Below are 25,394 nucleotides of genomic sequence, written 5' to 3' on the forward strand. Positions count from 1 at the left end.
ATACATTTGCATGTAAATTATATAAAAATAAAACATAATACTTATTCTTAGCCTTTAAAATGAAGTCGTCCTTTCTTGTGGAAAAAATACATACCTGGCTTGAACTCCCACCACCGCCAAAACGTGTTTTATCCACCGACTACATAGCACTACATAGAAGTACATGTGTCGAAAAATGCGACTTTAGCACCATTGGTGATGTGACTCGGTAGCTTATGACTGACCACACTATTCTAATGGGAGTTAACAGCCCGTGCCAGGAACCCCTCATTTCCGGGAGTCGAAGCTATTTTGGGACACCCTGTACACATACACATACATAGAGTTTAATATGACATTAAATCAAAATATTTTAACACATGCTTGATAGTGACGGTTGAAAAATACAAGAAGAATCTCGATTCGAAGAAGATCGATGGTAACTCGATCGTTGAAGAAAAATCAAGAGGTATCGCGAAGGTGATTCTTAGGTCGGGGCTGGGTTCGGTCGGGTTCGGGGTCGGAGTCAAGTTTTCCTGGTTGCGACGTGCGCTGTAACCGTTGCGCCGTGTAACCTTCTGTCAGCCGTCGTCACCGGAGACCGAGTACTCGCCGATCAGAGGAAAGATGGCTACGAACTTGGGGGTAGAGTGTCAGTACTTTTTCGAAGATGTCGTCTACCGTGTGGACAAAAAAGGTAACGTTGTCTTTGGGATCGTTATGGAGAACGACGACGAAGATTTATCCGAAGAAAGTTCTGACAGTGAAGAGAGTCCGAAGAGGAAAAAGGGCGAGATTCGCGTGGTCTGGCATCCCTCCGGTGTTGAGGAGTTGGTCAACGCGAAAAAGGTATTCGATATTTAATACGGCCCGAAAATTCGTGTCTCTAGTAAAAGATGTCCGTCACATAAAGCGATATTATTTATTTTATCCAACTTTTTTTTCCTTTCTTATATTTACGTTTTTGATTCTATGAAAAGCGACACCTGTCATGCGAACAACATATCTATCAAATATTAAATTCAAATTTGAATTCGATACTCCAACACAATTCTTTGTTCTCCAATCAAATAATATAGTTATGATGAAAATTTGATTTCTGTTTACAGGTTCACTTAGCAGACAGAACACTTATGCCAGGGGATGTTGTGCGTCGAATGATCAAAGGAAAAGACACACAAAGAGGATATTGCAGAGAAATTGAATTGACTGCTTGTGTGCAAGCGATTGGTAGTAAACAGGTCCTTACAAACATTAGGAGTGAGAATTTAGTTCCTTTGGAGGTATAAAATTAAAGAATGATATAGTAATTCTTTTTAACCAAACAACTTGTAGAATATAAGGAACATTATCTGTTTATAGGAATTTGCAACAGATATAGCTGTTTGCATGGATTCTTGGGTTGGTGGTATAAAAATGGCACATTTCAAGTTATGGCTAACTACACCTGATGGATCTCGTTGTGTTGTAAATGACATGGATTCTCGCGTCTTAGGACAATTAGAAGAAAAACGAGATAGTGTAAGTGTTCCAATGGATTTGAAACAGTTTCTTCGGTTGAATGTACAATGAAGACTTTCTTTTTAGGATAATGACTTTCCTCATTCTTCCGAATTTTATCCCGGTCAATGTTTGTGGGGACCAGTTCACTGCCTGGAAGATGCACAGTGGATCACTTGTACAAAAGAAATGAAAGCAAAAAGAAAAACCAAACCGTTGAAAATGACAAAAGTGACTGTAGAAAAAGTAGAAACAGATTGGGTTGGAGTGTACTGGCAGTGTCAAGCATATTCGAAGGATGGCGCTTGGTCAGATCAGGCCCAACCAAAGTTTGTGGTAGAAGGAGAAAACTTGAAAAAATTGAAAATATTAAACGTATTTGAACCCTCAACCGTACAAGTGGGAGATCGAAATTTCTATGTAATTAAAGGTGACGAAAATGTCATAACGCGAGAGCAGTGGAGGAAGCAGCAAAGAGACGTATTTCAAGGTCCTAAGCATAGTCCAAAGAAAACCCATCCGAATATTAGTATCACGAAGCAAGCAGAAGACAAAAAAAAGGATAAAGATAAAGAACAGCAAGCGTTAGAGGAGAATGCTCAGAATAATATTAATAATTTACAAAACATAACAAGCAATAACACTTTAATGCCTCTGGCAAAAAACCAAAATACTGAAAGTTCCGACGATTGGGATACAGAAGACACGGGTTCGCAAAGTGATAGCGCTTCGGTAAGATTTTCTATCGTTTTCCAAGTTTGTTACACTATAAGTAGAAGTAAAACATATTTTTGTACCCAGGTATCCAGCGGTTGTTCAAGTATGTCGTCTATGGGTAAAAAGAAGAAGGGTCCTGCTTTAATGACTAAAGTATTGAAAAAAAAAAAGTTGTGTAAAGCAAAGAAAAAGATTCCACCACTTCCACTTATTCCAGGAACTAAAATTGTTGTGGAAACATTATCCACGAACACAAAAGCTAATGTAGTGTGGCAAGATGGCTCGGTAGAATTTGGTACTGTATCAAAGATATTTCTTTGATTATATAATTGTATGAAAGTTTTCAACTTTTGTTATTATCTATCTTTAGGTATCCCATCGACGCAACTTTATCCGATTCATTATTTGGATGATAAAGAGTTCTTTCCAGGTGATTTTGTAGTTGATCAGAAGGAAGAATCTAGAATGTATGGTGTAGTCCAAAGTGTTGATCACCAAGGTAGAACAGCCAAGATAAAGTGGTTTAAAACGTACACTTCTACTCAAAGTCCAAAGTAAGTAGAGAATTTTACGTTTAGAATTAAAACTAACGAAATGGACTTGAAAAACATGGTTAATAATCTACTTAAATTTTCGATAGACCAATTTTACTAGAAGAACGTGAAGTTAGTGTCTATGACCTGAAGGATCATCCAGATTTTCAATACAGACCTGGTACGTTAGTAATTCGAATAGCTAATTTCGAAGGGGAAGATGCTGGATGCACTGCTGGTCAAGTATTAGATAATTATCCAGAAGGACGGGTTAAAGTGTGGTGGGTTGATGGGCATGTAAGTATGTGTTGGCCTCAAGATTTGTATAAAGTAGGCGAATACGACAGCGATGAGGGTGAATTATGGGACGATGTGTCATCGGATGCGTCGTGGGAGACAGAATTGGAGGATTGTTTCATTGCTGACACCGATGGAACGGAACAAGCGGAGCTTAAAAATATAAAGCCAAAATTAGCTGCTCACATTGAAAAAGCTCGCATTGCGATGTCAAGGCTGGAAGAGATCTTTACTCAAAATCCATCGCTTCAGACGACCGAGGTTATGCGAAAATTATTAGAAGTGTATAAAGACTGTCGATGCATGGATAAACTTATGGGTACCTCTTTCTTTCATGAGAGTCATTTTCAAGGACTATTGGAAAGAGTCCGAGAACGCGGCCGAGCGAACGTAGCTCAGCGTATGGCGGATCAAGTGACAAGATTATTTACTCATAAATCCGACGGTTCCGAGGAAAACATAGAAAAGGATAATACAGAAAGTACAGAGAAAGTCATCACCGTAACAGACATGACAGAATCCATCGACAATACAAACAACCAGAGCACAGATAAGCAACAGAACATAAAAGGCGAAGAGTCAAGCGATCGATTGTTTATCAATGTCAATCCAAATCCTGAAGACTCTGGATTATATTCCGCCGAAAATTCAAAAAAAGAATCTGGCTCGAGCGAGTCAAGCGGGGAATTTCTACTCAGTGAGGATGCAAACAATGTACCTGATCGTTCAGCGGAAAAATTTGAAGCCTACAAATCTACAAGGACACAGTTGCATGTAACAGGATCTCACGTCGCCGGTTCACAAGTTTGCGTCAAACTTTGTACTTTGATAAAAGCTCAGCTTGTGTTAGCGCATGCAGAAGTCTCGAAACGATTTGGATTATCAAAGATGTCATTGTCTGATGCTGAAAAGGGTACATCTCCTTTAAAAAAGCAGAAGAAAGAAGAAGAGAAACGTGTAGAATTATTGCAAGAACCATCCGAAACCCCGATAGAAATTCCTCCCCCAATATACGCAGAGGGGGAAGGATTTTCCATAGAAGAAACAGCCCCGGATTGTCATAAATTTAAGTTAACGATGTTTCAACCTACGGATCCCACGAATTTTTTCCGAACTGTTTCCAAGGAATTAAAACTTTTGAAGAGTTCACTCCCCCCCGGTATATGGGTAAAAGGATTCGAAGATAGGATAGATTTATACTCTGTAATGTTTCGTGGACCGGAAAAAACACCGTACGAAGACGGTCTCTTTCTTTTCGATTTTCAATTATCTGCCGATTACCCTGTTGCTCCACCGCTTTGTCATTACATCTCTTATTGCAACGATAGATTGAATCCGAATCTTTACGAAGACGGTAAAGTTTGCGTTAGTCTGCTTGGAACGTGGTCCGGTCGTGGAACGGAAGTATGGACTGGTTCTTCGACTTTATTACAAGTTATAGTCTCAATTCAAGGCCTCATTCTAGTACCCGAACCATATTTTAACGAAGCTGGCTTTGAAAACCAAAAAGGCTCCCAACAAGGGAGAGAAAATTCAAGAATGTACAATGAAATGGTTGTTCTGAAATTGGTTCAAGCACAGACTAAACTTCTTCTACACCCGCCAGCTATCTTCAAAGATATTATTATTGGACATTTTAAAAGACACGCGAATAAATTATTACAACGATTAGACTTATGGATGGAAATTTCTGAGCAACACAACAATCAACATCCATTGTCTCCGGTAACACCTACTACTTTTAAACAGATATCGGATGTTGGTACGTTGTAATTATTTTCTCTGTATTGGTTGTATAAAAGTTAAATCGATTTACTTAATGATTGTCTTTAATTTCAGACAAAAAGATTCTTCCAGAATTTCCATTGATACCGGCATCCAAAGGCTTTTGTATAACACTTCGTAAAACTTTAGCTACGTTCAGAGAAGTACTGATTAAGGAGGGCATTATTGAAGGGGGCAACGAAGTAGATGATAGTAAACACATAAATGAACAAACGAACAGTATCAAGAACGGATGTTATGAACCATGTAAAATTGCTGACGTTGATATACAAGATTGTGACAGCAATAAAAAGACCAGCCAAGAAGGTAGTAGCAGATTAACATCAAACGGTAACTTGTCCAATGACATTGTTTCATCATCTTCGACGAATATTTCCACCACGCCACTAAGCGAAACGAAGAAAAACACTTCGGACCGTACTATCAGCTAGCCACAAGGTAAACCTAAGTTTAAACTTAAAAATTTAACATATAAAAGGTACACGAGTATGCGGTAATATATTCAACTAATTTATTTATATACATATGTTAAAAGTATATTCAATGATAATTGCGGTATCTATTTCTTGAATACTAACACCACTATTAACGAGCGATAACATTTCAACAGAAACGCCGCTGTCATTGCTCCGCAGCTAGATATACATATATATTTGTTACTATAAAGTAACTATAATGGTAACATAAATAAATGCGATCATATAAGCATGTGTGAGAGCAATTAAGATCTTGTTCTTACATAGAATACTATCAACTTCCAGGACCTATTATACAATTAATTTATAATGTTATATGAAGTATATAGTGGCGTGTTATATATGGTATATAGCAGTATAATATTAATCGATGAAAAATTAATATTCTGTCAGGGGATGGAGACACATGGAATACCACGTGCATTTAGTAGTATAATTCTGCAATGAGAATAGAGCGTTCCTTGAAAACGCAATAACAACTCGACTGACTTACTAAGCAAAAGGGGCAACGGAAATCTAGGGTATTGGGAAAAAGACAAAAATGCATTGTCACTCCGTTAAAAAAAAACAGAAGTGACAAGAATCAAGAGAAAGGTAAAGTGATTGGTAGCAATACGTCGAGCCAACAGAGTAAGAATACTTCGCAATAGCGTTTAAGAAACACGAGTACATACTAATGGGTAGCAATTTTGAATGAATTTCAGTGAGTATACTTTGCGTAATGCCGTCACCGATTTAAAAAACTCATTGTTCTTCAACTACGTTAAAGTCATTATGTCATCTACTGCATACAGTATTTCAAGTGACATTGCGAAGTAACTTTGATTCAAATAGGCTATAGCTTAGATAAAAAGATACATATTTAGATGAGAACCTATTATTATTAAGTCTAATGTTAGAGACACTTCTAACGTAGTTTGTAAAGTTTAGTGAAATTGCATTAGATGCTGTATTATCTTTCGTAAAATTTCCTTTGCCGATGATTGGTTTCGTACATTTGGAGGGCCATTACGTGTTCTTACGGTTTCTTCCAAACTTTTCTTTTGATATGTCACGAATACTATGCTAATGAACTGTGTACGTAGTATTATAACAACAATTGCGGAGAGCCTTAGTACTTACCGTACGGCGTAAGCGTTTTACAATATTATTTATATTTATTTTTTGTATTTAATTCCATACTCCTTAGCATAATGTAGAATATATTTGTTTAAAGACAGGAAAGTCACGTTTCTGTACATTTCAAGCCGATTGCGTATAACTGAAACAGGAAACTTGGTACACACAAAATGAAATTATATGAAAATTTATTATAAAAAAATACCACATGCAACGAAATAACAATGAAGTATCTTTGTTATAAGATGAACGTGCTTCTTTGTTTGCTTTTACTCTTTTATTTTTTTATATGATATACAGGGTGGGGCAATAACTCTGTCCATTTTGAATATTGCCGTTATTTGTAATAATATGAAAAAATGTTATATACCAAACTTACACGGTATAGAGGGGGTCATATTGTGACACAAACATTTTCGGCGTGGGTGAAGGCATAGAGGAGATTTCAAGGTCATTTCTATTTTTTTTAATGGAATGCCATGTTTTTTTTATCGCGATGTGATAGCCGGTGTTGAGACGACTTCAGCGAACTATCATTGAAGGTCCTGTAAGGTCAAAACAAACTACTGTGGTAGTAAAATAAACTTTCTTACATTATAGGAGATGCTCGAAGTGGTGACCGTTTGCGTTAATTCAAAGTTGCAATTTTCAAAGTTGAACTTATTCTAGCACATGCTGCAATTATTCGTTGTTTCATATTTTCTGGTGAAGTGGGTACTTCTTGATAAACAGCATTTTTCAATGCTCCCCAGAGAAAAAAATCTAATGGGGTTAAATCTGGAGAACGAGGTGCTTAAAAAAATAATCCTCCACGTCCTATCCATTTATTTGGGTAAAATTCGTTCAGTGCATCTCTTACTCTCCGAGCATAATGTGCTGGACACCCGTTGTGCTGTAACCACATCATTTGGCGAACGTTTAGTGGTACATTTTCTAATAAAATCCCCAATCTACTTCATATAAAGTGTGCATATCATTCGCCAGTAATGTAAGAAAGTTTATTTTACTACCACATTTGACCTTGCATGACCTTCAATGATAGCTCGCTGAAGTCGTCTGAACACCAGCTATCACATCGCGATAAAAAAAAACATAGCATTCCATTTAAAAAAATAGAGATGACCTTGAAATCTCCTCTATGCCTTCACCCACGCAGACAATGTTTGTGTCACAATATGCCCCCCTCTATACCGTGTAAGTTTGGTATATAACATTTTTTCATATTAATACAAATAACGACAATATTCAAAGTGGACATAGTTATTGCCCCACCCTGTATGTATATGTGTATGTACATATGCATATATATACATGTATTATTTAAATTAATCTATATCATTACTATATTTTTTTATTACCTTGTAACCTAAGAAAGCATCAATTTAACATAATTATTTTCGTAACTGATTACATGTAATATTTTTTCTTTTAATAATCTGTATTTCTAAATATTTTTCTATATTTTTGAGCAACATTTATATTATCCATTTTTTGTTTTTACGTTAATATTTATACGTTATTAAATGATATTTTGTGTTATTAAATGGCAATTAATTGCATTCACTGATTTTCCAATTATTTAAATTGAAATCAAATTTGTTCGTCGAAGACTGCTTTTTTGTGAAATTTACTATAACAAATATATGTATACAGTATAAACGCGTCATTAAAACATTAATTACATTTAATGCACAAACTTGTGTTCAAATGTGAATATAAAAGATCTAGTTTCATACTCTATTGTTTCGGTGAAATTAATAATATGTTTCCACTGAACAAAATGAAAAATCCACAGGCAAACACAAGATTTTCGAATAAACAAATTAAGTGCAATGAAATATACTATACAGCATGTGCAGTTTAACTACATACGTGAAAATGTTTCATTAACTATTGGAAATACAAAGTTGCTTAGATGGAAGTTCTTATATTAGTCAAGTTTGTATGAGACAGTATAATATTGGACTTGAATGTTTTGTGAGAATGTTACTTGTAAAATATGTAAACACAGTATTACACATTCTCCTTCGAATTAAACAACTTTCTTGACAATTGTATAAACAATTGATTTGGAAGTGATCGTTTGTTTAGTAATTATTATACAGTTGAACCAAGTATTAAGTGCATCGGAACATTAAGGAATTTCTACAAAATGTAATAATTTTGGGAATTCTCGCACTACTGAAACAACATTAAAAAACTATGTATTTATTTGCGCGAAGGTTTCTTCGAAAACATATGGTGCTGAATAGAAAGAAATGAGAACGGAGAAGAAATAATTATACCCATGGGAACTACAGTTTCTTGGGACCGGGAGGGGGGAGGGGCGGAAAAACGCGCGAAAGAGAGAATGAAAGAATGTTTTGAGTAAAAAGATAAAAAAAACTAGATGAAGAAAGTAAAAAAAGGTTAAAGAAACACGAATACTGTTGTCTCAGACATAACAGATTGTTATATGAAACATGATGTTTTAGAATGCCTTATATATGTGCCAGCTATTTCTACTTATATTATTTTGATAATTATATTTTCCAATTTGCATAAAGTTTTATTTTCGTTGTATTTACTTTTAATGGTTTTCAGAACACAAGGAACACGTTAATTATTTGAATAATCATACGTTGATGCCAACAGTTCATATTTGCTTTAATAATAAATTTTCAACTGCTTATAAGCCATTCAAGTTGCGATAAACATTTTACAGTATATATTTGAACTGATACAATTTGTACCGTTTATTCGAGAAAATATTTGAAAAAACTAGTAAAGAGGTAGAAAAAATATTAAGATTATGCTATGTTTTTCTTGATTACTTTATGTAAAATATCCAGCATTAGTAATTCTTTGACTTCACATTTAGTCGAGGATTCTTTTTATGTTGGCATCAACTAATACGATATTATAATAATCATGTAATAAGTTATTACATTTGTAACTTGATTTTTTGATTTTGAATTAATAAAAATTCAGTATGTGATTAAGAGTTATTGACAGCAAATTTTTCTGTTCAATAGATCCCATTCCTACTCACCCGATTCTACAACCTGCACTACCGATAATAAACTTCGTATCCGTACAATTAAATTCCAGCTGGTTTGTGAGTTTTCACACTTTTTAGAACTTATAAAATATGTCCATAAAAAGCTGAGCGTTTTTAGCATTTAGTTTACCCAATGTATAATACTAGCAAACCATTTTATGTTAATGTTTACAACTATACTTATCTGTATATTACAAATTCGCTGAAACTAAACAAGGCTGTTTTTATATTTAGATAGTTAAATTACTACAGTAGACATTCGTTTCCCGCTCTAGTCGGGGCTGTAAAGGACCAGAATTCCAGGGACCGTGCAGGAATCGGACACCAGTTACCCGAGCGCTTTCCCCACCACTCGGCCGTTCAGTCGTGCGACGCAGCTACATATAGGGTGGGCTGGATTTGCGCACTTTACGGTTACATTAATTATCTCCGTTATTTTTAGAGATATCAGAAAAGTTTATTCACAGAAGTTGTTCAGTATGAAGAGGGCTATTACTTAGCAGTAACAAGTTTTTCGTAGGTGGAGTATCTTCTAAGTTTTCAAACTTAATTGTTATTTTTATTAATGATACTGAAATATTATGGAATAAAATACTTTTATTGCATAAATCGATTCTTCAAAATATTCTGCGTAATAAAGTATTAAGGTATTGTGTGAAAAAGGTAATAATTCGTGACATATTTTAGTAGCAAATGTCTAGCTTGGTTAGCATCTTTTACCCATTACGTGTGATCCGCGAGACAAGAAGCAATCAAATTGCCACCAATATTCATTGCACCAATAAAAACATTATTAAACAGTATTATATACACTGCGCTTTCCGTGAGGAGATATGCGAGTTAAACGCGACACCGCATGTGTCCCGCCTGGGCGTGCTGGGCGACAGAGTAGGGTACACGCACGTGTGTGAGAAATACGTGTGAAGCAAGGGGCGTGGCTTCCGTGCAGATAACGGTGGCGCGGGAAACGAATGTCTACTGTATTTATAATACTTAAAAGTTCGACTTTTTTCATTTATACATAGAAAAATATTAATTGTATAAATATATATTTACTTACATAGAAAGAAGCAATGAACAAAAGATACGTACTAAATTTTGAAAGTATATTGCGTGTGTTTACAAATACCAATAGGGCCTCATCATAACGAGCATGTTTTATCTCTTACAAGAAAAGATAAGATACAGTTTTCACCTGTTATCGGACATTTCTTATCAAACCGTTGATGATTCACAACGGATTCACATTCATATCGCTTTGGTGTCCTAACGCGTTTTCAACGATACATCTAGTTACTTCAACTACGAGTGGTTTTTAATTGCATTATTTTCAGTGGTTTACATTTATTTGATAAAGAAATGTGTTCCAAAAAGCTAATGTGTTATTTTACTCTTGGTTTACGTAAGTAAATATATTAATTTGTGTAGTATTTAAAATTGAATAATCCTTGAATGATCAGTCGATAAAATTACAATTGTACAGCGTACTTTTACATATATTTTTTCTGACTATCCCGACATAATTATGCAAAGTGCAAAATCGAGTATTCCTAAAGAAGCATTGATTGCCCCTGCTATAATTATGTAAATGCTTCAGCTTTATCTGTAGTTAGTAATACATATGTAATACTATATGAATTAAATAATTTTCAATAATACTAAGAGAAAATAGATTATGATATTACATTAACCTTATAACTTTGAACAGTGATTATGGGACACTTTATGGATGAAGTCGAAGCAAGACGTAAAATTTTAAAGGGGCGAAAAACAATTACAAGACGTTATTATTGTAAGTGAGAAAAATGTTAAAGAAAACTATTTTTAAGGAAAAGTAATTTCGCATACAACAGCTAAATGTATTTAACTTTTTAGGGGGAACAGCGATTCCAGCGTGGTCTATAGTGCTATTGATAGGAATTAGTATGTTGCTCGCCGGCGGTGGACTGTACATGTTGCTACAAAAATTTGTAGTCGACAATGCTACCACTGGAGAAAGTCATTCCTATCAGCCTGCATTGCAAAATGACGCTTAAATTTAAGAACATACCAAAATTCAATTATCGCTCATTACAGAAATCTTTTATACTTCAGAAGAAAACAATTTAAATATTTTTAAAACCATAAATTTTATACAAACACAGCGACAATGTGTTATTTATTTTAATACAATTCTGTCTTTGACAATCGTCTAGTATTTTAATCTCATTAATTGATTATCGAAATTGAATAATAGCGCTACTTGTATAATTGTACCTTTCGGATTATTTTAATTTTTTTACTAGTTCAAAATTGTGAAATATGCTGTTTCATAAATTACGCATGAATTAAATATAGTTATATCATTGTCAAAAGATACGTAAGTCACAACAGATATCGTTGAATTGACAGTACGACCGGAAATCAATTACAGTTTGCTTTGTACATTCGGATAAAAGAGAATTATCGATTTTCGGACTCGTTAGATTATATGATACTTGTCGGAATCGAAATAGGCTGTCACAACAACACGGTTATTGAATTTTCGTCCTGTAAGTGTTTGCTGTGCTTTCTGGCAGTCGATCACACTATTAAATTCGACGAACACCTGTAACGAACAAGAATGTTTAAAAGTGTCTTTGTATATTTAAACGAACAAAAAATTATAAATATATGCATTTTACTGAAAACGTACTTTTCCACATCCAGGTACATCAACACCTTCTATAGGTCTGGGTATTTCCACGGACCGAACTACGCCGTATTTGTTACATTCTTCTTTAATGTCTTCTAAAATATCTTCGTATTCTTCTTCTTCCATTAGTTCCTCAGGAGTTACCATATTTAATAGGCAAAGCACCTGTGTGCGTAATAAACAATTTGTTTTTACATTTGATACTTCATAAAATAGTAAAACAAAACTACAAGAATACTATCAATTATAAACGTAAATGAAAAGAAATTATCTTACCTCAGTTGCTGGTCCACTTGTGCCCACCATAGACAATCCAGGCACTTGAATTTGAACTGGAGCCTGTGCGCCGATCATAGGATTTTTGGCACCTACGCTAGCTCGTTGAACAATCAGTTTCTTGTCTCCCAACTGCATTCCATTTAATCCAGCAATCGCTTGATCAGTCATCGACACATCAACATACTCGCAGAATGCATAACCCTTGGATAGACCTGTAGCTGAATCCTTTACTAGATTGAATGCTCTTAGTTGCCCAAAGCTCATTAATAACTCCTTCACCTGTGTGTAATGAAAATAACATTACTTATTTGCTTATACAGTATTAAGATAATTTAAATTAGTTTAGACTATGCAACTTCCTTGTGTCTATGTTTTAATAAAATTGTTTTTTTCTGTAAATGTGCAATGATTATAAAAATTACAATCTTATAAAACTACACTGCTTAAAGCAATTAAATTATAAATTTTTGATAAAAATCAAACTAAGTGTTAGTATTGTACGAAAAAATTGGTAATTTCCAAAGTTACAGTATTTGGTTCGTTTTTTTCGCTTAATGGACACAATACCATTGATAACCGATCTTCTAACTGTTTTGAGTAGTGTATAATACCATTTATACATTATTATATGTTCTTAAATTACTAATAAAAATCTGAATTAAAATCTATACACAATCTTGAATTATCAAGTATATAATACTTTAAATACAATATAAAAGTTGCATAATCCAAATGTAAGGAATTCACTATGTATGTACAGATGTATTACATCTCGTCTATTTGATTTCCATTTAACATTTTCACATAATATCTTTCTTACATACAAAAGTTTTATTCCTGTCCGGAACAGGTCTTTACAAATGTTTCAAACATAATACTCTTGCTGTTTGAGTGTGGATTTCTCCCATATTCATTTCTACTTTCTTTTCAGAAAGAAATATACCTCAAATTTACTTACGTTTCTCCATTTCCTAGAAGTACTGAAAACTCTGAAGCAGAGATAACAGCATGTTGCGTTCAATGAAGATTTGCTATTATTATTATTATTATTCCTGGGAGTTGAAACTTCCAGCCAACTGTGATACGCATATCTTTACAGTAAATGTTTCAAAAACCTTTCAGTTAATTTATTAAAACATATTTATGTAAATGCAGCCTGATCTGTCTTGGCTAAAATGTTATGTAACAAAGATCTGAAACACGATCCGAGAAGATAGATAGTTTAACCAAATCATTCCAGGCATTTATGTGCATTATCTGAATAAGATTTGATTTGTCTTAGGTATCAGACCATGTGGAAGAATAAGTCGCTATTTCAAGCGACTATAGAAGTTTCACGGTTATATATCGAGATTTTATAAGATATACTATTCCTTTGTACCATTCAAAATTCGCTATTGCATTGTTAATACTCGTATGAGTAAGCAACACGCTATTATCAATGAAGGTCTATCGAATTAGAAAACGCACCATTCGTATAGAAGAACCGAGGTCTTCGGAAAAAGGGCTACAAAAGTCTCTTAAGCCCAATACGAAGGCAAGAAAATGATGTAAGTACTTGCCTCGAGGGACTGGGCTAGCCTCTCTCCAGGCAGTGTGGTATTTTGTCATGTTCAGTAGTAGTAGTGGTAGAAGTAGTGGTAGAAGTAGTGGTAGTGGTAAGCAAATGCTTTTGATCGGCGCGACCCTAAGCTAAGAAATGGGGAGAAAGGGCACTGGTATCAGTCCACAGTTACTATACAATAACCAAATGGTTATACTTTCTTTTTTGATTGTATTATTTCAACAATGTATCACTTGATGAACACAGCATTAACATTTCCAGTGTTCAATGTAATCGCATTTTTACCGACTTTTATATTCTTACTTTCTCTTTGCACTTTGTCTTTGTACAAATGCACATTACTGATACTCATAAACGCATAAGTTCATTCGTGTAACCTGTAAATGTAACAAGGCACAAGGACGAAGAGCTGTAAAGCCTGAAAAGCCTGTAAAGAAAACAGCTGCAAGAGAAAAGATACTCCTGAAAAGAATAGATGCCAAAAGACTCGGAGCTGTTACCAGATGCACATAAGAGTATGTGTTGACCCTGTAATCCCATAAAAAACCGATGTATTCGAGAAAACGTTGATTTATTTCTTGTAGTCCTAAAAATCTGTTTCGGATATATAATACTACAACATAAGAACAGACTGATTCTGAAAATGTGTTTTAAATGATGGAATGCGAAAAACCTTTATAACCATTACGATGATTCTTTACACCTAACAATGTTGTTTCTGAATTATTATTCCAAGTATAATTCTACTTTCTCCTCCTACTCCATCCCTCTATAATATCTGATTTGATATTGTTGTTTAAAAATCCTAAGTTTAAAGAAAATGTTCGTATTCCCTTGGCTGGGTCCACGATGATCTTCAAAGAACTGTGAATGAAACGCGACCGCTGCCACTGCATGCCGCCTGATTGCTGCAACACTTCTAACCATTTCCCTATCTGCTAACGAATAACGCTATTTCAAGAAGAGATGAAATTTCCAAGGGACAACGAAGTTCAACACTACCTATTCTCAGCCAGAAATACAAACGGAATCACAACCTGATTGAACTAGTTGAATAATACCTAGTCGACGTTGATATCCAATGGATACACATACATACCTCTGTGGTATTTGGGTAGCTGACACATCTTCGTAAGTTTGAACTCCGCTAAGTAGCTAAATACCTATGTTATAATTTAATCCTTTGGTATAACTCACAATGCTGAGAACTAGCATATAGTCAAAGTAATCCTACAGCATTGTTATACAATAATGCAGTTGGTTTAATCTCTGATGCAATTCAAATACGCTTGATTCTTTTTACATTTTGTCATGAGAATAAAATGAAATTTATTTCAGATATTGACATCAGTGACTAAAAACTGCATCCAAAGGTGTGCAATAAACGGAATATTATTTCACGGATTCGTTTGCATACCTGTTCTTCGTTCAAATAATTGGGTAAACCACCAATGAAGATCTTGTGTGGAGAATCTGGAAACGTGAAATATTGCATTATATTTCATTTAATACCAAAACTAGATATTTTAAGCATATACAGAATATATAAAAAGTATGTATAAAACATACCGGGAACCGTACCTGGCACGTTCATGCTTGGATTATCAGTCATTCCCGGCATCGGTTGGTAGTCGTGTGGTCTTCTTATTTTCAAACTCTGCCCCTTGAAGTTGATGCCATCAAACGCCATAGCTTGTGTTGTTTCGTCTATCGAACGAAACTAAAATAAAATAAAATGAATACTTTGTTGTTCATCATAAGTGAGAAAACATAAAATCCTGTTTTTTAAACAAATATAATTATACCTCTAAGAAAGCAAAGTTTTTGTCTAAATTAATCTGACACGCTAATACTGGATTTCCAGCAGCCTGCGCGAGTCCGGAGAGATGCATTTGTTGATTGAAAAACTCCATCATTTCTTCTTCAGTCACACCGAATGGAATGTTTCCTACATAAAGTCTTCTTGCTTGTCGAGTTATTGTACTACCGACTACTGGGACAGCTGCTTGTGGTGTATCCGCCACTATATTTGCAGGTATTTGTCCTGCGGCTTGCATTGCTTTATACTGTTTCAATTAAAATGAAGTATTAGTTTTATAGGAAAGCTGATGTATTAAGATTACAAATTAAATATATTAAAAACATGAACCTGTAGAGGTGTAATGTGCTCAAATCCAGGAGGTGGAACATCCCAGTAAAGAGATGGCTTTCTTCTTCTAGAGCTACGATTCTTTTTAGGAGAACTACTCCTTTTTCGGTCTCTCCGATCCTTGGAACGTGAACGCGAACGTTTCCTACGGTCTCTACTACGAGACCTGTGTCTCCTATCACGATCTCTGTCCCTATCCCTGTCCTTGTCCCGATCTTGGCGATCTCGATCTGTGACAAATATGTATAAATGTAAGTACCGATTGATGTCATTCTCTTAATAACAATAGCATAACTCCCGTATTCGTTTACAAAACATGAAGTTTTCTAAATACTTTTTAACACATTCCAATATTTAACGGCATTTAATATATTTTCGTATTATACTTTGCATACATGTTATATTTTGCAGATTACCATGCACATAGTAATAATGTTCTAAGAGCTATTGTCTGTATATACATATATCATTTAGAATGCTACGTATATTACATGCATTCATTGGCTGCATCTCAAAAATGAAATTATTACAAAAATTACAAATGTTTTGAAGTATAATGAGATATGTATAGAAACAAGAGCAACCTTAACAGAAATCAATGAATTAATGTCATTATTAAAAGAACACAAAATTCTCAATACATAATGAGAAATATACCCATAAGACCAATCTTCGTGAATACGTTTTTCAGGTTATCGATAAATTCACAAGATTTGACAAAAAATGGCCAAACGTTATTTAGATTATGTTGAAATGAATTTCGGATGACTTGCGGTTAAAAATCTCGCTTTTTATGATGAAATTCTAACGAGATATGCCCGAGAGTATGTTTATCCACTTCATGAATGCGTTTCTCCGGCCATTACAATCGCCGACTTATTTACCTGGCTGTAACGCGGGAACAGTGGCGGACAGTACAGTATTTTTGGAATGTTTCGAATGCTTACCTCCGTTATAATCTTCGCCCATTTTTCTACTTATTACCTAGAAAAATATTTTCGTACGATAAGCGATACTGTCTAAATCACGATGGGATCGGGAAATGTCAATGCGTCTTAAAACAAATCTTTATTCCGAAATGGCGATAGGCTAAATAGGTAGATGTTGGCTAGTGAATAATACTGAATAATACTGTTAACGACGACATCCACTTCCAGATGGCGTAAAGCTCGATTGGATGTAGGGGCTCGCTGCCAACTTCACTCCGACCACCGAGTGAAGAATAGCGGCAGTTGGCAGCGTAGCAACGCGACAGTAGTGACACTAACCGGAGTTCCCCATTCGAGTTCCAAGAGTCGCCTTGGACGGTAGCGTGTCTTACGTAAACCGCTGTGATACTCACGTGTGTGCAGATATAAAATAAATACTATTTAGTTTACACCACGCTGATAGTTAAACTCGTCATTTCACCACCCTCATCTCGGGCACGAAGGAAAAGCTTCAAATTAAGAACACGGCAGAAGTAGGACTGCCCTGGGGTCGTGTGACCCCCAGTCCATCCTACATGGAATTGATCTCTTCTCGTAATGAACAAATATAAAGCGACGTAGGGATAAGGACCTCCTACCACTTGGTATCGAGAATTACTGAAACTTATGCTAAATTAATGTTCGATTTAATATTTATTTCAGTACTTGAAATAAATTTACCATGTGGTAGGAGGCTCTTCTTCCCCTACGCTATTTTTTCCCCTAACGGAAGCGAGTTTGCACGTCAGTCAACCCCCACGAGCAAACTTGGCTTCCGCTAGAGGAAAAAGTGACGTAAGAGAAGGACCTTATACCACTTGATAAATTTATTTCAGGTACTGAAACAAATGTTAAGTGGAAACCGAGTAAGTATCGATAATTTTTGTCAAAATATCGATAATTTTTACAAAAAGGAAAGCTGCTTGAAAAAATAATAAATACAACGAATAGACACAAGCCGAATGCATCCGGATCTAACCGACATACCCTCGCGAGATTGCTACCCTATCAGCCAAACCTGCTCTAACCAAATATTACTAGATTCTGCTGTAGACCTGATGTGCAGATTTGCTACAAATTTGCTAGAGGGTCTGCTACATCAGTACTGTCAGTAAACTAGCAGCAGTATTACAACAGGTACCTAGTGACGTGCTTGACGTCAGAAATTGAAGAGACCTGCTAATATTCTGACGACTGCCTTACGTTACAAATGCAGTAGATCTGCGCAACTTACTTTATTACAGATTAAACCGGTTACACTTCATCTAAATGCATCTACAATCGATATTTAAGTATTTAAATGATTATTTGATATCAAATCACAAAATAAAATGTATATGTTAACAAATATTAATAATACACTAAGGTCCTGATAAGTGTGAATGACTCGGTTCCACGGAATCACACTCACGGTGAGCATGGACAGTTGTCAGCACCACGTCCATCTGTTTTTTGCTCGAAACTCGAGCCTCGGCAGCTTGTCTTTGTAGTGTTTCGACATAGAAAAGAACAAACGAGTAAAAAAGAGAAAGAGAAAGCATCTTTTTCCACTCGATTCGACTGCGTGAGACCGCCTGCGACTCTCCCACTTCCCACGGGAATCCCACTGGCCACTGATGCCAAAATCGTGGGATTTTCACGCGAGCGCTTATCCTCTCCATGCCTCCCGTGGGTATTTTACACAAGCATATGTAGCCTGTCCGTGAGCTCTGCCCCCACTACTCCTACTCGGCGACTCACCAACACAAGCGTTTTCTACCTCTGTCCGTGTGCGCTCTGCTTCGGGTGTTCTCGGTAAAAGTCTACGTCACGCGTTTACGACGCGACGGCCGAGTGGCCCAAGCCAGGTCAAAATCCCGTATCCCAAGCAATCTAAACGCCGAGAGTCGAGAGCAGCATGAATTCTCTAACGCCCTCATGACGAGGGACCCCGTCCATAACCCCGTTCGAATCCCGATGCGACGCTTTTACTTTTTATTCTTAATTATTGTGTAATTTTAGTTTGTAATTTGCCAGTAAAATAAAAGGTTCAAAAATATTAATTTAAGAAGCATTTTACAAAAATGGGAGATGTATTTATTACTCTTTAATATTTAAATTTTATATTACACAAATACATATTCTCTTATATATACTATAGGCAAATTATTCTTACAATTAGATGTTACCTTCATTCTAACTATTGCAGTACATACATATGAAAACATTGGAAGAAAAATCCATCACATTAATATGTTACGTACAGTAAAATGAAAGCTTGGAAGATATTAATTTCAGAAACGCTTCATTGTCATATTCGGTAGTAGTACTATTATTCCAATTGCGGTTTAAACTATGTGCATATGTACTTCTTTTCAGATATAGAAAAGTAAAGGACCGACGCCGACAGCAGAATGATTTCTCTCACACGCTCGTTCATGATGAAGACCTCGTTCGAATCCCGATGCGACCGTTTTAGTTTTTATTTTTAATTATTGTATAATTTCACTTTGTAATATATCAGTAAAATAATAGCTTCGAAGATATTAATTTGAGAAGTATTTTCAAAATTCGAGTTTTGTATTAATGATATATTTCGCGTTTCTGAGAACCGTTGCAGTTGGTCCACGCACATGTGATGTTAGTAGTCCTTTACTTTTCTATGTCTGAAAAGAAGTATGCACATAGTGTAAACCGCAATTGGAATAATAGTACTACTACCGAATATGACCATGAAGCGCGTATATGAGCAGGTACTTAGGGTGAGACGTATCTGACCAAAACGCTTGAAACGCGGGCAACCCTATCGTAAATGGAGGCAATAACGAGACTACACGGTGGCTCATTGATCTTTCATTCATCTTTCACTTTTATCTTTATCCGAAAACTTTGAGTAAATCTATAAATATAATTTGGCCAGCCAGCCAGCTCGAAAAAACGCGCTGACGGCGTCGAGCGTCGAACGTCGATAGCCAGCAACCGACAGTCGGCATACAATGTAAACAGACGTATGTAAGTAAATAGATTTACTCGTAGTTTTAGGATAAAGATAAAAGTGAAAGATGAAAATATTATTGGATAATTCTCGTTGAATAAATTTATTTAATCGACGCTCGTCGATAAAGTTACTTTTTTGTTCAAGCTTTGAGTAACGATAAAAGATGAAGTATCTTTTATTCAAATAGTTATATAAAGAATTTTTTATCTAGATAATGCTCATCTCTGCTGTATATGTTAATGAAATATTAACTTTTCTGTATTGCTAGATGTTTATATTTCTCTTATTTTATCGCGTATAATAAGAAATAAGTATATGTAAATATTGCACTGCTAACTAATACATATTTACATTTTATGTAATAATACATACATGTATCTTTTAAAATAAACATGATCTGGATCAGAAAAAATTCTTTAGATAAAATGTATTAACAAAATCATGTAATATACATGTATTGTAAAGAAAGCCGTTTAATATAACTTATTTATATCTATGTATTTAAAAGATAATTTTATTTGAACTGGGAAGGTTGATTACAGTATAAAATAAAGTAGGAATACAGTTTATTTGTATTGACTAGATAAGCGAATGGAGGTATGTTGTAACTGTTTTAATATTATTACAAGTAATTTGTTGACGAATCATTTTTATTTCGAACGATTAAACTACAAAATGAGTACGTTGAAATCCTTGACCCAAACTTTGTAGTATAGTCTGCACCTCGTTTTCATTTTTATGATAAAATACATATGCATCAAATTTAGTAGCTAAACTGCAATTGGTATCTCTGCAAATATATATTTTTTTAATTACATACTCCTTAATATAAGTAAATCAATCGATATTATCATTAATGGAGAACATATAGCATAATTATTTATATTACCTTGCAATAAATGCAAAATAATCTGGAATGTTCATGGTACAACCACAGGAAGAAATTTCCATGTAACTTTGTTTACATATCACCTAAATGTTTAACGAAATTTTAATGTTAAGATATCGCAAAGTTCTAAATCCTAACAATTCTGTATACATACTTTATCATTCATGTCTCCAGTCACTCTAATGCCAATCTCTAGGCATTCAAATTTAACAGGTATTAATTTTAGTGTTTTTGATTTCAACACTTGTAAGATAGCTTTTTCAATTTGTTTAACATCTCCCTCTGTACCAATACATACGGAACCACAATATTTAATGGAAAATCCAGCATTTAATGATTGATGCATCATTTTAGATATGTCAGATGTTTCCTCATTATCTTGTACATCCGAAATAGGTCTTTTTAAAATTTTCTTCAAACGTTCAATACCTGAATTGCGTACGAGATTTACTATTGGAGAATACATTTCCTGTGTTTGTTTATTGTGATACTAAAAATTCATAATATTAAATACCTACTCATATACAACCTCAAGTAGAGTATGAATTAAAAAATACATACTTTAATTATATACAAACACACTGGCTGACCTACAGTTTTTCTCATAATTTTTCCTAATTGTCCCTTAGTGTTTGATGTTATAGCACATCCATTTATCTCATCTAGCACGTCACCAACCTCAACTTTATCCTAATATAAAGGAAAAAATAGAAATCTAAATAACATTAGTACTGATATTTTAAATACTAAAATTTTCATTCTACTTCATGTTTGTATGAAAATTTAAGAGAAAATATTCTATTTCTTACATCTTCTGCTGCTACAGAATTTCTATCTAAATTAATTATTAATGCTTTTCCTTTGGTAAAACTGAAATGAAAATAAGTATTGTTTGTGGTAAAAACTTCCTGTTATAATTAAAATCACTTACCATACAGAAATACCTAAACTTTTACATGGCACCAATTCCAATGCTACACATTCTGGTAATTGCCATGATTCGTCCAAAAAACTAGAATTTCGTAAATTTAATTTAAAATTTAGTTTACTAACTTGAAGTAGTACAGAAAACAATATTTCACCGAGAATTTCATCTCCTAAAATACTTCCTTTATCATAATAATCTATAGCCATCAATGGTGTCCTGACCTAAAGAATATTGTACATACTTTTTGTTATGACATAATTACAGCTTGTAGACAATAGAATAATTTATTTTGAATTGTTTTTTCTTTATTCACTGTTTGAATACATATAAAAATAAAAATAGTTTATTATTATTAAATATTTGTTAAATACTATAACATATTATATGTAATTACATTAAATTAAAACCATTAATAAATGTGACTGAAGTATACCAGTATTTCAATTGGCATATGAAGGCACTTTCGCATCAAACATGTCCTAATTAATTGTCTAAGACGTCCATTAGGTGTTTGCACTTTTAGATTTTGCTTAACTTGTTCAACTATTAATGAATAAGTACAAGAAGAACTGAAAAAATGTTACCTTAACTTTATACGTACTATAAAAAATATATCTTTTGCTACAATTTAACATTTTATCTCAGTGAACCTGAAATGCTTCTCCGCAATTTCTTCCAAGCAGAACCAAGCATCAGGTAATTTTGAAAAACCTACAGTAGTCAAACTCATTAATATGCCTTTTTGTAAACATGTCTCTAAACATTTACAAAATGAGGGCAGATCTACATGTGCATCATCAATCTCTGTATTGCATTCCGTTAATTTTCGCGTCCAACCTAAAAGTAGACAATTTTCATAATATAGATCTCTAATCTATGTATATCAAAAACTGCTTAAATACCTTTCAATTCTTTGATGAGTGGATTAGAGACCGTCATTATATTGTCGAGCAAATTTATTATCATAAATTGACAACTGTTCGATTAGGTAAATAAAACAACAGGCTAGAAATTTGTACTGAACAACGAAATATGTATCAATTTAAACTGACTTATGGTCTGTTCACTTGGTTTCACTCATAGCATACATAATTGGCTGCTTCAGACGACACAACCATTGCGTGTTGCGGCCTTTTCCAGGGATTTATTTTTCAAGAAAAATATCAGACGTGAATCCTCGCCCGTGGAGTTCTAAAGAACTCTGCTCGTAAGAATATCTTTTGACTTCCTTTTTAAAAGAGACAACTTTATTTAAAGAATACGTGTTTATTTATTGAAGGTCAATATTGGAATGGACTCCTTTACAAAACGATCGTTTTTGTTACATTTTGTTAATTACAATATGTCCTTAGATACCAGGAGCCAATAAAATAATTATTAAATTATGAAATAATTCCTGATTTGTTAATACATTTCTTCTAGCTATTCATTTTATAATGTTCAAGCGTTTAACATATTTGCCATGATTTAATATATTTTAGAGAAGGAGTAAAAGTGAAATTCGACTGTTAAAATATAATATAAGTTAAATATAACTTCACTTCTATCTCCTTTTCTAATTACAATCATATATCTTAATTTGAATTTCACGCTTGTGAAGCTTACGCTAGACGCCGTTACAAGATGAGGGCGAGATTCACAACATGCGCAACCGTGAGTATTACACTAGATTTGACTCTGAACTAGAGATGGCGTGCAAAATCACTAACGGTGATTTATCACAGTGATCGCTGAATCACGATCACGGTCGTGATTTAACTTCATTCACGACCGTGATTGCGATTTTTTTATCTTGAATGAATTTACTCACTGCATTCGTAAGTCCTTGATCTTTAAACAGAAAAACGTATTCAATATGATTTTACGATAATTACATTACTATTCGTGTTTGTAAAAATCAGTAGATTTTAGAAGCCATTAGAGATGGCGTGAACTGCTACTTGTGAATCACTCGTGATTTGATCACGTTCGTTCCCAATCACGGTGATTTTTCACAGTGATTCGTGATTTCTCGTGATCGTTTCTGATTGGTGGAGAAACCTAACAGTTCTTTACACGCGACACATAATCTGTATATTTTATATTAACGACATCAAAACAAAAATTCGAGTTATATCGTATAAAGTGAAGGAATAATTAGAAACAATGAAGAATAATGAAGAATAATGAATAAATTAATGATTATAAATTATAATCTACATGTTACCTAGCAAATCATTTTTTTAGAATTTCTGGTTTGTTCTACTGATTTTTACAAACACAAATAGTAACGTAATTCATTGTAAAATCCTATTGAATACGTTTTTCTGTTTAAAGATCAAGGACTTACGACGCAGTAAGCAAATTCACCCAAGATAAAAAAATCGCAATCACGACTGTGTTCGTGATTCGGCGATCACTGTGATAAATCACCGTTAGTGATTTTGCATGCCATCTCTAGTGTTGAAGCGTGGGGTCATGGAACCCCGGTGGAGACACCAGAGACCCCGTGTGTTGAGTTCGTGGGGCCATAGAACCCCCGGTGCATGCGCAAGAGACCCCGTGTGTGTGTGAGGAATCGGGGTCATGGAACCCGCGGAGTATGTGCAAAAGTTTTGAAACGTGATTCTTAATCGTTGTTGCTCGTACGAGTCTCGAGCTCGGTCAAATGTTGCTCGTGCGACTGTCGAAATCTGACTGACACTTGTGCGTGCTTTCGTGAGCAAATTATATAGTAACCCCAGTGACCATGACAGTTTCTGCAGATACTACTACAGCCCAAGTTTAAAAGACATAGGCAGTAGTTAGTTTCTATAGTAACCTGTTGAACCAGGCACGTATAATTAGTATAGGATTGTACAATATTTATGCAGTTATACTAAAGACAATTCGATGAAATGAAGCTTATATTATCTGGCGTATGTTTATTGGTATAAAAGTTTGAAATACAATACGATGTGCTACGGTAAAACACATTTGCGACTACAACATCATGCTATCCGCGTTCGGCGCAGTGCGCTAATACGGAGGCCAACGAAATATCACTGTACCGCTTAAAAAAGTTTTAAAGTTCCATTTATATCATTGTCCTGTGAAAATGTTCATACTTCCAGCAGCATTCATATTCCAATCAAAGAATTTACAGAATAAGGAAAACGAATCTAAAGTAATTTTCCGTAGTTCCATACATCTTTATCTCGAATAATTTTCGAAAACATTCAAAGTACTAGACATTTTTACACTTTGAATCTCATATCGATTTTTAAAATAATCCTAGTTCGATATAATATAGAACGTGGTTTTGTGAGATAGATTCGAAGTTCGCAGCCATTAGCTCCATATTGTCTTCGGTTTACAGTACTTTACCGATGATAATACCGATTGCCCAGGCCTCACCACGAGGAGGTTGCTGCGAGTGGAGGCCCAAGGCAGGTAGGTGGAATCACAAGTTCCACATCTACCCACCTTTCACAATAAACCTTATAAATAACTTAAATCTTAACTATGTAATACTATCTGTACTAAAATCCCTCGGCGGATG

The 25,394-nt window shown here is 34.7% G+C and overlaps 4 protein-coding genes across 4 annotated transcripts; 2 read left to right on the plus strand and 2 right to left on the minus strand.

The window, feature by feature from the left end:
* The first annotated feature begins 381 nt into the window (after nt 1-381).
* LOC107192375 ((E3-independent) E2 ubiquitin-conjugating enzyme UBE2O) lies at nt 382-5,589 on the plus strand. The gene is made up of 8 exons (XM_015581602.1): nt 382-828; nt 1,089-1,262; nt 1,342-1,500; nt 1,567-2,211; nt 2,281-2,491; nt 2,567-2,750; nt 2,837-4,788; nt 4,866-5,589. Exons 1-8 carry the CDS (start codon nt 607-609, stop codon nt 5,240-5,242), a joined length of 3,924 nt encoding a protein of 1,307 aa, XP_015437088.1. The 5' UTR covers nt 382-606; the 3' UTR covers nt 5,243-5,589.
* A 4,973-nt stretch (nt 5,590-10,562) lies between these two features.
* LOC107192379 lies at nt 10,563-11,584 on the plus strand. The gene is made up of 3 exons (XM_015581609.1): nt 10,563-10,848; nt 11,155-11,238; nt 11,322-11,584. The coding sequence occupies exons 1-3, from the start codon at nt 10,806-10,808 to the stop codon at nt 11,480-11,482; spliced, it is 288 nt and encodes a 95-aa protein (XP_015437095.1). The 5' UTR covers nt 10,563-10,805; the 3' UTR covers nt 11,483-11,584.
* Nucleotides 11,585-11,907: 323 nt separating this feature from the next.
* On the minus strand, nt 11,908-17,221 carry LOC107192370 (splicing factor U2AF 50 kDa subunit). The gene is made up of 8 exons (XM_015581598.1): nt 17,060-17,221; nt 16,113-16,342; nt 15,769-16,029; nt 15,545-15,683; nt 15,381-15,436; nt 12,397-12,678; nt 12,121-12,285; nt 11,908-12,033 (listed from the first exon to the last, which is right to left on the minus strand). Exons 1-8 carry the CDS (start codon nt 17,079-17,081, stop codon nt 11,908-11,910), a joined length of 1,281 nt encoding a protein of 426 aa, XP_015437084.1. The 5' UTR covers nt 17,082-17,221.
* A 3,499-nt stretch (nt 17,222-20,720) lies between these two features.
* LOC107192371 lies at nt 20,721-22,867 on the minus strand. The gene is made up of 9 exons (XM_015581599.1): nt 22,777-22,867; nt 22,525-22,711; nt 22,308-22,443; nt 21,878-22,095; nt 21,756-21,816; nt 21,508-21,636; nt 21,101-21,436; nt 20,947-21,029; nt 20,721-20,847 (listed from the first exon to the last, which is right to left on the minus strand). The coding sequence occupies exons 1-9, from the start codon at nt 22,838-22,840 to the stop codon at nt 20,721-20,723; spliced, it is 1,341 nt and encodes a 446-aa protein (XP_015437085.1). The 5' UTR covers nt 22,841-22,867.
* Between the last annotated feature and the right edge of the window lie 2,527 nt (nt 22,868-25,394).

This window comes from Dufourea novaeangliae, unplaced genomic scaffold, assembly GCF_001272555.1.
Source record: "Dufourea novaeangliae isolate 0120121106 unplaced genomic scaffold, ASM127255v1 scaffold344, whole genome shotgun sequence".
Taxonomy (NCBI): domain Eukaryota; kingdom Metazoa; phylum Arthropoda; class Insecta; order Hymenoptera; family Halictidae; genus Dufourea; species Dufourea novaeangliae.

What these genes read in the sequence shown, in the direction of transcription:
- LOC107192375 (XM_015581602.1), top strand. Translation starts at nt 607, where the DNA reads ATGGCTACGAACTTGGGGGTAGAGTGTCAGTACTTTTTCGAAGATGTC. An exon ending in ACTTCTACTCAAAGTCCAAA is followed by an intron (nt 2,751 to 2,836) that starts GTAAGTAGAGAA and finishes AATTTTCGATAG; the next exon opens with ACCAATTTTACTAGAAGAAC. An exon ending in TAAACAGATATCGGATGTTG is followed by an intron (nt 4,789 to 4,865) that starts GTACGTTGTAAT and finishes CTTTAATTTCAG; the next exon opens with ACAAAAAGATTCTTCCAGAA.
- LOC107192379 (XM_015581609.1), top strand. Translation starts at nt 10,806, where the DNA reads ATGTGTTCCAAAAAGCTAATGTGTTATTTTACTCTTGGTTTAC. An exon ending in TTATTTTACTCTTGGTTTAC is followed by an intron (nt 10,849 to 11,154) that starts GTAAGTAAATAT and finishes AACTTTGAACAG; the next exon opens with TGATTATGGGACACTTTATG. An exon ending in AATTACAAGACGTTATTATT is followed by an intron (nt 11,239 to 11,321) that starts GTAAGTGAGAAA and finishes TTAACTTTTTAG; the next exon opens with GGGGAACAGCGATTCCAGCG.
- LOC107192370 (XM_015581598.1), bottom strand. Translation starts at nt 17,081, where the DNA reads ATGGGCGAAGATTATAACGGAG. An exon ending in ATTATTTGAACGAAGAACAG is followed by an intron (nt 12,679 to 15,380) that starts GTATGCAAACGA and finishes CATTACACACAG; the next exon opens with GTGAAGGAGTTATTAATGAG. An exon ending in ATGTACCTGGATGTGGAAAA is followed by an intron (nt 12,034 to 12,120) that starts GTACGTTTTCAG and finishes TGTTCGTTACAG; the next exon opens with GTGTTCGTCGAATTTAATAG.
- LOC107192371 (XM_015581599.1), bottom strand. Translation starts at nt 22,840, where the DNA reads ATGATAATAAATTTGCTCGACAATATAATGACGGTCTCTAATCCACTC. An exon ending in ATATGCCAATTGAAATACTG is followed by an intron (nt 22,096 to 22,307) that starts GTATACTTCAGT and finishes AATATTCTTTAG; the next exon opens with GTCAGGACACCATTGATGGC. An exon ending in CTGGAGACATGAATGATAAA is followed by an intron (nt 21,030 to 21,100) that starts GTATGTATACAG and finishes TTAAACATTTAG; the next exon opens with GTGATATGTAAACAAAGTTA.